This window comes from Clupea harengus, chromosome 1 (assembly GCF_900700415.2).
Source record: "Clupea harengus chromosome 1, Ch_v2.0.2, whole genome shotgun sequence".
In the NCBI taxonomy this organism is placed as follows: domain Eukaryota; kingdom Metazoa; phylum Chordata; class Actinopteri; order Clupeiformes; family Clupeidae; genus Clupea; species Clupea harengus.
Genome location: NC_045152.1, coordinates 20,767,195 through 20,781,299, shown reverse-complemented (window position 1 = coordinate 20,781,299; position 14,105 = coordinate 20,767,195). Strand labels below are relative to the sequence as shown.

The window sequence follows — 14,105 nt, the reverse complement described above, 5'->3', positions numbered from 1 at the left end:
TTCAGGCTTCTCACCAAAACAACATTTTAAGATGATATTCATTACTTGTAAGGCTCTTCGTGACCTCTCTTCTAGCAAGATCTACTGTATATCTGTGACCTCTTAGACCAGTACACACCGGTACGTACTTTGAGATCCTCAAGCAGAGGTATTTTGTCTGTTCCAGAGGCTCGACTGAAATCTAAAGGGGACAGAGCATTTGCAGTCAGGACCCCAGGGCTCTGGAACGATCTGATCTGACTAGAAAATCAGGTTAGCTGAGTCAATTACTTCCTTCAAGTCCTTTCTTAAAACACACTTTTAAAGGAGAGTTCCTTCGAATTGTCATTTATTTCCTTTACGAAATGTCTATACTCTGTATTGGTGGACCACTGTATTGGTTTTTATAAACCTATTTGTTTTTATTTGTTTTCTTTTAAAACCTCATGATTTTATGCCTGATTTGATTTGCTGCCCCTGTGAAGCACTTTGTAACATGGATTTGGAAAAGTGCTCTATAAATAATAATAAACAAATTATTATTGTTGTTGTTTTTATTACCACTAGATTGATCTCAACTCTCACAGCATATAAATTGTTCCATTTATATCCAGCAGATGGCAGCAGATGTCTATTTGCTTGGACTACGGTTCCTCTGTCTATGGTTCATGGCTGCGGTAGACGCTGTCGGCAGACGCAAACCGTGGCGTCAGACCACGGTGGCTCTATGATTGGTCAAACCAGCTTGGGTAAAGGTTGATGACACTTGGCGCCATTTGCCACAGAGAGGAACCTATTTACCACAACGCGGGTTTTTTAAAGAAAAAGCTCGCTAGCAAAGCCAGCCAAACATAGGTGCTATTTAACCAGCATATCAGTTCGGTTAAGTTATTTTTTTACACTACCATTTTATAACCATGTTGTTTTTGAAGAATAGGTATATAAGAAAGTAGCAAATGGACGGGGTTATAGACTTTGGTTTGTTGTTTCTGTCTCGCGAAGTATCAGTTGGCTTGCTAACTAACTTAACATTAGCCAGCTGTTTACCAGTTAGCAAGATGGTTGAGTGGCGCTAGTGGGGTGTTTTTATGCTTCAGTAGCTCAAATAGTGAAGTTTTCTTCTTTAATATATATAGTATGCTTACGCTGTCCTGGAGTCATTCGATATTACTGGACTTAACGTTGGAAGATTCGCGGCTTGCATGATACGACACACAAATTAGGTGAGTCACTTTTTGTCTGTCAATGTAGTGAGTAGAATTACGTTTAATGTACGACATTGTTTACTGGTAATCCCTCAGTCTGCTTAATTTACTGGAGGCAAAACACATCAATCTCGCTTTGTTGCATACAAGTTGACGTTTTAATACCGTTAAGACACGTTGACCTAATGTTACTCCATAAATGGCTAACTTGGCAAGCCAGGTGGCTGACGACAGAGTAACTTACAGTGTGGTAACGAGTGAACTGTCCACTGTCTTTCTAGGTTTGGGGCCGGCGGACGCCACAATAATAATGGCAGGCGTCATCGCAATGGCATCTGTCATTGAAGACTTTGAAATTCAGGTAACTTGCTGTAGTTATTCAGTGACATAATCTAATGTATGTTTAACTACGATGATATGCTTTCCAACAAGGCTGCATAAGTGTTGTTACCTGTGTGTGTAAACAAACTGATTTAACGTTGACTCTCTACCTTAGCCATGCAAGAAACGCAAAAAAGACAGTGACGCCCCAGGAGTCAAGACAATCACCAATTACTTCACGCCAGTAGCCAAGACGATGGAGAAACCCTTCTCACCACCTCGCTCCAGCATCACGGACTACTTCAAGAAGACCCCTCCCGCCACCAAAGTCGCCAGCCCGCCTCATCAGTCCAAAGAGAATGAGCTCCATCCCGTGGAAGCTCTCGCCGGTGCTGACCACGCTGCAAAACGAGGCAAGCCCCCGTCTAAAAAGCCTGGAAGGAAAGTGGGAAGACCTGCAAAAAAGGCTCTGGTGATGAACCCTCCTGTGGCTGATGAGGATGATGTTGTGGTGGTTGAGAGCACAACTCAGTCAGAGAACCAGCCAGCCGATGCCCCTGTGTCTGTGGAGACTGCAGAGGGCACAGGCAGCACAGCCTCGTCCACTCAAAACAGTGGTCAGACTGTGGGAGCGGATGAGAAGGTTTATGAAAGCGACTGCACAGACGATGTAACCGCAAACTCCAATCAGGATAAAATTCTAAAGGAAACTTCAGAAAGTGGCGTTCCCTCTGTGAGGACGGACCCAAAGCAGGACGGCGCTGGTCGTCTTGTGAGTTCCACCCCTGAGGAGAAGGGAATGAGAGGCAGGACCGTGAGAAAGAATGGCAGAGGAGGAAAGGCTGACGCGGTGCAGCACGACGCTCCGGAGGTGCAGGAGTGCTCCGAGCAGCGGTTGCCATCTTCACCGTCATGTGAGACCGGCTCAGAGGCAAATGCAGATGTAGAGTCCCAGCAGAACCTCAGCACTGTGACCGTCTCCTTTGCGGACTTCCTAAAGAGTCAAAGCCCAAAGGTGGCAGCACGGAAGCAGCAGCAGCAGGAGGAGGAGGAGGAGGTGGAGGAGGAGGAGGAGGTGGAGGAGGAAGAAGAAGAAGAAAAAAAAAAGACAGAGGCAGGTGGAACGGGACCTACTCCACCACCAGGTGACCAGGCCACCGATAGGCTGAGCGTCATCAACCCTTTTGAAGAGGGGGGCGACCAGCCTCCCACCCAGGTGTCTCCTCGCACTCTGACCGTCCAGGCGGAGGTACACCCCATCTCACCCGACCAGGACCTCTCCCATGCCTCGGATCGTAAGGTGGCCTCCATTTTCACCGCCTGCCGCAGGACAAAGGACAAGTTCGCGGCCTCTCCCCAGCCGCAGGCGAACTCCGAGCCACACCCGACCCCCCTGAGGAGGTCCAATGTAGTGCTGCAGGAGGAGGACCTGGAGCTGGCTGTGCTGGAGGATGGATCCTCTCCCAGTGCCGCCGCCGCCAACGTGCCCAAGTGCAGCCAGGCAGAGCGAAAGCAGTTCATGAACGCCTTCAAGCGGCCCACCCCCCAGGACACAGCCAAGGGCAAAGCCGGCAAGCAGAAGCAGCAGCCGTCCGAGAAAGACGATCTGGCTAACGGGGATGAAGGGGAGAAGGAGGAGGAGGAGGAGGAGGAGGGGAAGGCGAAGGTGAAGGTGAAGGTGGCAGAGGTGGAGATGGTGGAGGCTGACCCCAAGCCAGTGGAGCTGAAAGGTGCTGCTCCAAAAGTGGCCGGGAAAAGAAAGCGTGGGAGACCAAAAAAGGACCAGAGAACCATCCCCGAGGAGCCCACTCCTCCAGCCGCTCCCCCTGCACAGGCAGAGGCTCCTCCGGCAGCTGAGGATGGGGACAGCCAGCCCGGCACAGACCAACCCACCAGCACACCGGCACCCGCCAGCACGCCCACAGAGACCAGGAGGAGGTCCCCCCGAGAGCCTACACGCAAGCAGAGCACCCCAGTCTCACTCACACCCTCATCACAGTCAAACACAAACGGAGAGTCGGAGCCCAAACACACGCAGAGTTCTAGTAAACCTCAGGGTCTCCCCAGTCCGGTCAGCACACCCAAAACACACCGCCCCAAACAACGTGTATACAGGTCCCACATGCTAGTACCTCCAGATGACCAAGGAAGCCCAATCAGGTGATTTGCTTCTCTTCTCTGCTGTTTAATATGATGTCACTGTCTTTCAATACTAATTTCTTGCAACTATTTAGGAATAATCTGATTATTCTATTATTCTATCACTCAACATTTTTTTTTTTTCAGAATGAAATTTACCCGTGTGTTTCCAAGCCCTGGAGAGATGAGTGAATTTGAGATTTTGAGTCCACTGATAAAAGAGGTAGGCGTTTTGTTGCTGATATCTGTTAGATAGACAGAGCATTTTGGAAGTTTTTGCATACCAAGCCCATATACTCAGGGCAGTGCTCTTCAACTCTCTCTCTCCACCGTGATTGGACAGGACTCCAAGAAGAGGAGGAAAGCCCAGAAGCTGGTGCAGAAGGCCAGAGCCTTTCAGCAAAGCAGGCAGGCAGCCGCAGAAGAGAATGCACCTCCGCGACGGTCCTCGCGCCGTCAGGACACTGCCAAGAAGAACTACTGCGAGCCCGAGGCAGCACACACAGATGGGGTCAGAAATACACCCTCATACCAACCATTGTCATTTCAATCACCATTTGTAGGTTTGACCAGGAGTTCATGACTTGTATTTTACTGCTTGTTACCTGTATTTCAGGTCTCTGTAGTGTGTGTGTTTAATGGCTTGTGTGTGTGTGTTTTGTGTTTCAGGACTCAGTAATATGTCTGGAGGAAGGTGATGGCAGCTCAACTGTGAAATCAGAAGACACTAAAGCCAAAAAACAGAAGAAGGTCCGCAGCCTAAATGACGTTTTGGGGAAAAATACACCTGGGACCAAGGGGACCAAAACGCTTGCAGGTAACGGCACATATTCACTTGACACACGGCTACACTGTATTCACTTGACACACGGCTACACTGTATTCACTTGAAACACGGCTACACTGTATTCACTTTACACACAGCTACACTGTATTCACTTCACACACAGCTACACCGTATTCACTTTACACACGGCTACACTGTATTCACTTTACACACGGCTACACTGTATTCACTTTACACACGGCTACACTGTATTCACTTTACACACGGCTACATTGTATACACTATACACGCGGCTACAACGCTATGTTTGAGTGCGCATTAGAGTAAGAGAGTGAGTGATGAAGAAAAACATGTGGTTTACTGTTTGTTCCTTTCTAAGTAGAACCTAAACCCAATGTTGCATTCTCCCTAGTGACAGGATCTAAAGTGGCCCCTGTGTTCCTGGGGAAGAAGGCTCAGAGGTCGTCAGCAGTCATCTCCATATTTGATGACAGCAGGTAAGGGACTGTGAGATGACTTAAAATTCGCCTTTGCTATGCCACCATGTCTGGAGAGTGAGACATCCCCGTAAATAAAGAGATAACAGTACTCTTATCAAGAGTCAGTCGGTGTGTGAGATCTTGGGATGCCTCTCTGTCTCTGAATAATTATTGCTGTTAATGGGGGGAATTGACTTAAGATTTTTTTGCAACCACAGTGAAGATCAGTTTTAAGTGGGGCTGTTGGAATGTTTTCCCCTCACGTGAGATGGTCTGAACTTGTGTGCTCTCGCTCTCGCTCCAGTCACGACGCCTCGGAGACTTCCCTGGATGACGAGCAGTTCCGGGCGCGCCGGGACTTCCTGAAGAGCGGCCTGCCTGAGTCGTTCAAGAAGCAGATCGCCAAGACGGCCGCCAGCCGCGAGGCCTACACGCTCTCCTGCGCCTCCTTCCAGAGAGTGGAGCACGTGCTGCAGAGACCCGAGGGTAACTCCCTCTTGTCACTCCTTTGTTTCTCTCCTTCCATCTCTTCCTCTGAGCCCCGCTCTGTCTCCAATGCTTTCCTCAGCGTTTATTTTTAGCATACTTCAATTTCAGTTCTGCTCATGTAAACGGACCCAAAGATGAAGCCACGGCAGCATGTGGTGTTGTGTGACGTGCCTTTCATTGCTCTGAACCCTTGTGCCTCCAGGCTGTTCCCTGTGGGGTCTGCCGTGGCCGGCGTGTCCCCGTCTGAGCTGTGTGAAGGAGGCTGGTGCTCAGGTGGACAGGCCTGCCCCGGCTGCTGTGGGGCCAGTCGGCCTCACCATCGTTCCTGCGCACAGGAGCTGCAGAGAGCAGGTGAGCTGGTGCACTTAGCACTGAAAGTGTCTCAAGAAGTGCAGAATGAAAAATGAATGTGGTCGAATGAAGGTGTTTGTATTGTATTTGATACCAATGTGTCAAAGGTAACATTTCTTAAAGATGAGAGACAACTTGACAAATGTAATGGAAATGGATCATTGTGAAGCCATGAAAAGGTGTTGAATTGTTGTCTGTTACTAAGTGTGGGGCATCAACAGTGGTAGTAATAGTAAATCATTAGGTAGGTTGGTAGTTCGTTGTGGTAGTGTTGGTAATAGCAGCAAGCTGTAAGCCTGACCACTTCTCTGGGTCTTCCACTCAGTCTGTGTCTGGCTGGAGGGAGGACTTCTCTGAGCCGGTGCGGCGCTGGCTGCTGGAGGAGATCGGCACATCCAACCCCTCCTTCCCCACCCATAGGATCTTCGCCCAACTGCTGAGGAGACGAGCAGAGCACCTCCTGAAGGCCACTGTCCCAGGTGAGCCCAGGAGACACACTCATGTGCTTTATTTATTTATTTATTTATTTTTTATTTTTTATTTTGTATTATTCTCTCTGTGATTCAGGTTTTATTCCAACAGGTGGCAACAAAGGTGCATTTAGTTTACTTCCATGTATATGGTGTAATTTGCTGATATGTATGGAGTGATTCTTATGCTGTGTGTGTTTGTGTGTGTGTTCAGAGGCAGATGGTGTTCCTCAGGAGGCGTCTGGGTCCAGCTGCCCACAGCCAGTGGGAGGCAAGAGGAAGCGAGAGGAGGAGGCGGCCGCGGCGGAGAAGGTGCCCAAGAAGCGACGTGCCAGCCAGAAAGAGCCTGAGACAATCATCATCCCGGACAACACCCCAGAGCCCCCTAGGAGGGGTAGAGGGGCCCGGGGCCGGACGCGCAGACAGCAGCACGAGGGGTCGGGAGAGGAGCCCAAAGCTGAGGTGGTGTCTACACCCGCTGTCCCTCAGAAGGATGACGTGATTGTGCTGGACAGCCCGTCGCCCTCTGAGCACACAAGCCCTGAGGGTGAGTGGAACAGCACAGCAGTGCCTGAGTTGATGTGTCTCAACAGGATTGTGGGAGCCAATTTCAGAGAACAGCAGGCAGTATTAGTGGCATTACCTGCTTTCAGTGATTGTTTTGTTCCATCCTCCCAAAGTGAGTTCTACAGATGAGGTGCCATGCACATTTCCTCTGTATCTGTGGGGTAACGGTTCAGTTCACTGCATTGTGGGCCAGACAGGGTTCCTGTTGGTCTGTGGCATTAACATGCAGTTAGGCACTATGGGGATTGTAGACAGGCACAGCAGCTTTGAGATGAGTGTGGTGGTGGAGGGCTGATGGTTGTCTGTCGGTGGTTGTGTTGTAGACGCGGCGAGAGAGGACGTGATGTGGACAGAGAAGTATCAGCCTCAGCACTCCAGCGACGTGATCGGCAACATGCTGTCAATCAGGAGATTGCACAGGTACAGACACAAATTACACACATCAACTCAGTGGCTTTGTGTGTGTGTGTGTGTGTTTGCATTGAAATGGTATTCCTGCTGTGTCCCTCGTCAGCTGGCTAAGAGAGTGGAAGCTGAGGGCGGACCGTGAGGAGAGGAAGAAGCAGCAGGAGAAGAAGCAGGAGGAGGACTGTAACGGTGAGGACCCAAGTGTGCACCTGTACATGTAGTCTGTTGCATGGATGTGCACATGTGTGAGTGTGTGGTTAGGATTGTTTCTATTGAGTGCAGAGTAAACAGAGTTTATATGTGTGGGCACATTTGACATTTACCGTGTGTGTGTGTGCGTCTGCAGACTCCTGGGTCAGTGAGTGTGATGAGACCTTGGAAGAGGACCTGCTGTGTAACACACTGCTGATCAGCGGCCCTACCGGAGTGGGCAAAACGGCCGCTGTGTATGCCTGTGCCCAGGAGCTGGGCTTCAAGGTCAGTGCCATCTCCATGTAAACAGAAGGAACAGCCACAGTGTGCACAGTCATCTGGGATTTGGGTTCAGACTTGCACCACTGGTTCTTTTACTAAACTGTGTGATTCCAGATTGTATTAACACAGACGCCCTCTGGAGGTGCTGTTTCAGTATGTGATTGTCCTCCTGTCCCCTGTCTCCAGGTGTTTGAGGTGAACTGCTCGTCCCAGCGCAGCGGCCGTCAGATCCTGTCCCAGCTGAAGGAGGCCACGCAGTCGCACCAGGTGGACATCCAGGGAGTGAACGCCCACAAGCCCGCTTTCTTCAGCAGCTACAGCGGCGGTGGTGGAGGGAGCGGCTCCAGACCAGGCTCATCCCCCCGTGAGTACAGGCTCGCCTCTCCCACATGTTTACTTCTCTCCCACATGTTTACTTCTCTCCCACATGCTTACTTCTCTCCCAGCGTGCTTCCTTCTCTCCCACATGCTTACTTCTCTGCCACCATGTTAACTTCTGTCCCACATGCTTACTTCTCTCCCCACTCTCATTTCATTCCTTTTTGTCAAATTCAGTGAAGTTCCCCTCCTATGTTTGTGCACAGTCCTGGCTCTGTAAAGGGGGCATAAACAAAGTGGCTTGGCCTAAGTAATGCGTTATTCTAGCCAATCAATGAGGGCCACTCATGCTCCAAATTGCTTCAGGAACTCTGAAGGGAAGGGTGTATTTGATTGGCTGTTGAGTTCAAATATTAACAATATTTTGCCAGCAACAAGGACTACACCTTTAATCAGAATGTTAAGATCGCATCATGACTGTGTCTGCATGCTCTCAAAGACATTTTTGTATTAATTCATTGGACAGGGTTTCTGCAAGCTCTAATGAGAAGTTGTTTTGACTGGTTTTATTGACATGTAAATGCATTGATTAGAAAAAGACTCACATTATTCCCCTTTTATACCATAAAGAGATCAGTGAAGATCTGTGTTTTACTCTCTGAACTACCAGGCAAGGTCAAATCTCCCAGGCGGGTCGTCTCCTCACCACACAAGCCTCCCCAGTCTCCACGGGGGGGGCCCTCCAAGCGGGGCTCACTGGCCCCCACCTCCCTGGCCAACTTCTTCAAAATGGGCGGCAAGGCTCCTCCTAAAGAGGCTGCTGAAGCAAACGCCAAAAAGCCACAGCCAGGTAAAAATTCCAATTCCTGTCATCCTTAATAAAAAAATCTGTACCTACCAGCATACTGCTGGTAGGGGCTGGTTGCCCCCTGCCATTTTTTGCACCTGTAGTTCAACTGTTAGCATGGTGCTAATAATGCTAAAGTTTGAGCTTGTTAAACATTGCGCTGTACTTTGAGTCCCCCTCAGTGAATTCGCTGCCTTTTCCTGTCCTGTTCCTCACAGTCTCTAAGAGCCCTCGCAAGAGAGCCAAGGCCAAGGAGTCTTCCTGTAAGACTGAGGATCTGTCTGGAACCCCAGCGCCAGCACCCTCATCATCATCACCAGCAGCAACACCACCAACACCAGCATCAGCACCACCACCTGTGGGCAAGGCCCCGGGCGACGAGCAGGGCAAGAGAACGGCCACATCGCTCATCCTGTTTGAAGAGGTGGACGTCATCTTTGACGACGACTCTGGCTTCCTGGCCGCCATCAAGACCTTCATGACCACCACCAAGAGGCCCGTCATCCTCACCACCAGTGGTGTGTGTTGTTCTATGAAACATTTCTACAGTTTATCCTTGGTGTACTGTTGGGTTGGATTTGATTCCGTCTGTATTCATGATCTGTTGTCCATGTCTGTTTGTGTGTAATATAGATCCTTCCTTTAGGACCTCATTTGACGGCTACCTTGACGAGATCCACTTTGAGACTCCCTCCGTGGTAAGGCAGATTTGGAATCCGACCGTGTGCTCTTATTCCTACCTTCAGTGCTTAAAGGTGCGTGTGTGTGCGCCTGCGTGTCTCACTTCATGTGTGTTTGTAGGAGAGCGTGAGCAGCTACCTGCGGCTGCTGTGCCTGGCGGAGAGCGTGCGCGTAGAGGCGGAGGACGTGGCGTCTCTGCTGCGCTGCAACGGAGGAGACGTGAGGAGGAGCCTGCTGCAGCTGCAGTGCTGGATCCGCAGCGGAGCAGGAGCCCCACACACAGGTACACACACCCCAGCGCCCCGTCCCAGCCCAGATGCATATTTACACATGGATTAACACACTTATCGTAACGGAGTTAATTACCGGCATGCGTGTGTTATTGGCAAACGTTTGCGTTGTCATGTTAATCCATTATTAAATGTATGTATACTTGTGCATGTCGATTGTTTCATTTAATAGAATGGCCGATGTTTAACAAACTGTCCGATAACTGACATAGCTACACTACAGTACTTGTTAGAGCTGTAGTTGTAGGACTGCTGGAACTGGATGGGGATGAGGTCTCTATGTAATACCACTAGAGGGCTCTTGTGTATAGTGTTTATGAAATAGACCTGTACACTCAGTTTTAATTTACTGCACATATGGCCTGCTATAGTTACCATTCCTGCAGACTTTATGTTGGATATCATTGTGAATGTGTTGGTCACGTCTGTACGCACCTTGTTCCCATGTGCTGTGGTTGTGAACAGCATCAGCCACCGAGTCACTGCAGGCCAGTGGGAGTGGGGCAGCCGCTGACCAGGATGGGAAGCCTGACGTGCCCCCCTGTGAGGCCAGCTGCACCGCCAGTCTCCTCGGCCTCCTCAACGTCCAGCCGCAGGGGAACCTGTTCGACTTCATCAAGGTGGGCCACTGGGAAGGGTCCTGCAAAAACCTGAATTGTGTTTCTGTGGGGAGCAGCGCTGTCTTTTTCTTTATAATGCAACAATAATATTGTTTGATGTCTAGTTGTTGAGTTGAGTCACACTGTCAATGTTGTAATTAAATCTACTGTAAGGCTGATCTGAGATCATCTCTGTGTGCAGTGTGAGTCTGCGAGCCCACTCTGCTGGGAGCTGCTGGCTGAAGCAGGGAGCAGAGGCTTGGACCTGCTCTACTCCAACATGGAGGTGCTTCTCCCGCTGCCTACCCGCACACTCAAGCACGCTCTACCCATAGCACACCAGGAGCCTGAGCCAGACCAGCCTGTCCATGTCCCCGCCACCCTCCCACCCCAGCCTGCCGTCCCCAGCCCCAACACTAAGCCCCCTCTGCTGGCTGAGATGGAGGACGAGGCCAGCCCCCTCAAAGTCTCTTCCAGGATGAGGCAGAAGAAGCATCTCCGTCCAGACGCCAAGGACCCCTTCCAGTCCGACTCGGACTCGGACGATGGCTTCCTCTCGCTCCCCAGACCCACAGCCGCCCTGGGCTCCTCTGCAAAGGAGCTGAAGGAGGAGCAGTTGCTCACACGGCCTGTGACGGAGCGAAGGAAGAAAGTTGAGCTCACCGAAGCCGAGAGGAAGAGGAGCGTCCCGGTGTCTCTCGCCCTGGGCGCCATGGCCGAGTTCCTGGAGCACATGTCCGCCCTGGACTCCTCCCTGCTGCACCCAGCATCACGGGCAGCAGAGGGCGCATGCGTGCAGGCGGCAGAGTACGGCTGGGCCCGGGCGGAGATCCGCAGCGGCCTGACGGACGAGCCCCGGCTGGTGGCCGGCCACCGGGCGGCGGAGGAACAGGCGCGGGAGATCCGGGCGGCGATGGAGAGCCTGAGCTTCAGGAGGTGCAGGGCCGGGGTGGAGCAGGCGTTGGAGGCAGCGCAGGCCCTGGGCGAGGAGGGGGTCAGGAGGGTGGCGTTGGAGGAGATCACCCTCCCCGTGGCTCCACACAGGCAGGCCTTCAGCATCACGCCAGACAGCACGCTATGCCAGCCAGGGTGAGTCACACACTCATAGACATGGGACAAACCCTTCTAAACTACCAGATCAGAAAACATCTTAAGTACCCATGTACCCCGACATTATTATAGAAGTCATTTACAAGCAAGATTTTTTATAAGCACTATATAAACACTTTTTCTAAATAATTATATTATTATAATAGTTATAGTTAATATAGTTCATAATTGTTAAAAATAAGCTACATTAGTGATGTGAAAGAGCGTGCAGAATAAAGTGGGTTTATTACAACAACAACAAAAAACAACCACACACATTGGGTTTCACAGTGGTATTAAGAGTTAGCTCACATATCGGCCATGGTCAGACTAAATCTAGGCCACATATTTTAGACAGACTGCATAAGCTATGTTAAGCGCTTCTAACTGTGTGTGTGTGTGTGTGCAGATTGCTCCAGCATAGGTGTGAGCTGATGAGAAGCGTGTGTAGCTCCAGAGTGAGCCCCAGCAGCAGGACGGCCACAGCACTGGACATCCTGCCTGCCCTGCGCGCCATCTGCAGATCAGAGCAGCTCAAGGAGCAGGGCAAGGTCAAGCGCAGGTAAACAAGCACCTTCACCACACACCAATGCAAGGTCACGTCGACGACCAGGGTTGGATCAGGGTGGTTTGACCAACGTTCAGCCCATGTTTAGTCAATTCAGACCAAGCCAGTCAACATGGGTTATTCCAAGGTGGTGCAATTCAGACCAAGCCAGTCAACATGGGTTATTCCCAGGTGGTGCGATTCAGATTAGACCTGGGCCGCCTGCAACCTGGGACTGATGCATGCATGATCATCTCACAAGCTGAAGAGGGTGGAGGGTTTAGACTTCCTGCACAGAGCCAGCGCAAAAGACGATGGAGACAAGGGTAGGGGAGAGAAGGGGTGCTCGATTATAGTAAGTTATAATCACGATCATTTTGGTCAATATTGAGATCAGGATTATTTAACACGATGGGTCATTCAGTGTTCCCCCTAGGATTTTTTTCAGCAGCAGTGTGGTTGTGCACACAGACATGAGCCAGCTGGACCCTCACTGTTTTTATTTAATAGAAGATTTAGTTTTCAGAATAAAGCTAGTATAATCCTCAATGCATATTATGTTTATTATTGTATGAACCTATCATTTCTGTACTGAGTTTTTTTTTTTTTTCTTCTTCATTTTCAGTTAAAATGATCAGTACCCATTAAGGGTGCACTGCCAAAGATCTGCTGGTTTAGGATGTAGGTTATGTTAAGGCTTCATGTTGAGGAAAAGGGCGTGTGTGTATGTATTTGAATGCAATTGTGGGAAACTGATTTTGAGGAGAGTGCTTTTAGAATACTTCCATAATGTTTCTTTTTACAAAATGCCCTTAGTGCATTCATTGCTTTTCAAACAGCGCACACACACACACACACACTCTCACTCTCACTCCAAACTATGTTACCATGACGCCAGCCAGAGAGATACTTCCAACAATGTGGGAAGGCAACAAGAATGAAATGGAAGGCAAATTATATTGTCCCGTCCACACAAAATGTTGCCTGTATCAAAGTATTTGAGTCAAAGTAGTAGTAACATCTTAGGCTAGACCTGGCTACTCATTTTTACCACCCATATTATCAGTATTTCCCTCCGGAGTGGAGTGGAGTGGAGGTATAAAGTAGCATAAAATAGACACTCAAATAAAATAAGAATACGGTTGCACAGAATGAAAATCCATGTAAATGTTTTAGGGTGCATGTTCCCTGTTTTGTACATGTGTTCTGATGCATAGACACAGGATGTGGTGTTTTTGCATTTCACAACATTTAAACGCATCAGTCATCACTTAAAATAGCCGTGGCTCTTGAGCTAGGTATTTGTAGTGGGGCGTAGTGCAATGCATCTGCAGTTCAGAAGTGCTATAGTTCTAGATCATGCACATACCAAACAAGACGTCTTTCTCTTTCAGGTTCCTGCACTACTTGGAGGGCATCAACCTTGGTGTTCCGAAACGAACCCTTCAGCTTCTGGCAACTGATTTCCCATAAGCTGTGTGTGTGTGTGTGTGTGTGTTCTGTTGCCTGTGATAGCAGCAGGCAAAATGTGTCTTGTACAGTAAAATGTGTTTTGTAACATATCCACATTGAGTGGCCTTGATTCTGCCTTATTAATGTAGTGTACATTTTGTAACAGTATGTTTTTATACTGGCAATCCTAAACAGTCCTAAATACTGTGCCCTTATTTTATCAAGTAATAAATGGCTGGATTTGACAAACATTTGTAGTAAGAGAACATGTTAACCTTTTAGAAATGTTTTCACTTGTGGTTTGTAAACCTAGCCTCACTTTATATGAATGATGTTGACTGAGGGATGTTAACGTATGCTTCTCACAGTGTTTATAAAGTGGGGTTATAAAATGACACGTTTTCTTTTTTTGTTTTCTTTATCACATTTGTCACTGGTTGTGTTTTTATTTATATGGAAGTGTGGCTCTGGTTACTCTTGTAAAATCTGGAAAAATAAAACATATTTATTTTTTCCACATATGACCATTTTATAGGGTGATATGATTTTCGTGGAACAGTATCATGGTCGTAGTGGACAGAACATTTAAATTGCTGTATAACATGTATAATAA

At 49.0% G+C, this 14,105-nt stretch overlaps 1 protein-coding gene across 2 annotated transcripts; it reads left to right on the top strand.

Annotated features, from left to right (window-relative positions):
• Positions 1–755: 755 nt before the first annotated feature.
• atad5a (ATPase family AAA domain containing 5a) lies at positions 756–14,013 on the top strand. Of its 2 annotated transcripts, none has more exons than XM_012825574.3 (23): positions 756–1,202; positions 1,466–1,545; positions 1,681–3,665; positions 3,792–3,867; positions 3,988–4,155; positions 4,314–4,461; positions 4,844–4,928; positions 5,215–5,396; positions 5,602–5,750; positions 6,076–6,229; positions 6,435–6,767; positions 7,111–7,207; positions 7,302–7,384; positions 7,542–7,672; positions 7,856–8,033; positions 8,658–8,837; positions 9,053–9,352; positions 9,468–9,532; positions 9,636–9,798; positions 10,271–10,425; positions 10,607–11,493; positions 11,903–12,055; positions 13,435–14,013. In XM_012825574.3, exons 2-23 carry the CDS (start codon positions 1,495–1,497, stop codon positions 13,511–13,513), a joined length of 5,802 nt encoding a protein of 1,933 aa, XP_012681028.2. In that variant the 5' UTR covers positions 756–1,202; positions 1,466–1,494; the 3' UTR covers positions 13,514–14,013. The 2 variants fall into 2 exon arrangements, with proteins under 2 accessions (XP_012681028.2, XP_031426772.1); XM_031570912.2 differs by having other exon boundaries at positions 3,988–4,203.
• Positions 14,014–14,105: the final 92 nt, after the last annotated feature.

Excerpts from the sequence above, each read along its gene's own strand:
- atad5a (XM_031570912.2), top strand. The coding sequence starts at position 1,495 with ATGGCAGGCGTCATCGCAATGGCATCTGTCATTGAAGACTTTGAAATT. Across the intron at positions 7,385-7,541 it reads GCAGGAGGAGGACTGTAACG|ACTCCTGGGTCAGTGAGTGT; the intron begins GTGAGGACCCAA and ends GTGCGTCTGCAG. Across the intron at positions 8,034-8,657 it reads CAGACCAGGCTCATCCCCCC|GCAAGGTCAAATCTCCCAGG; the intron begins GTGAGTACAGGC and ends CTGAACTACCAG.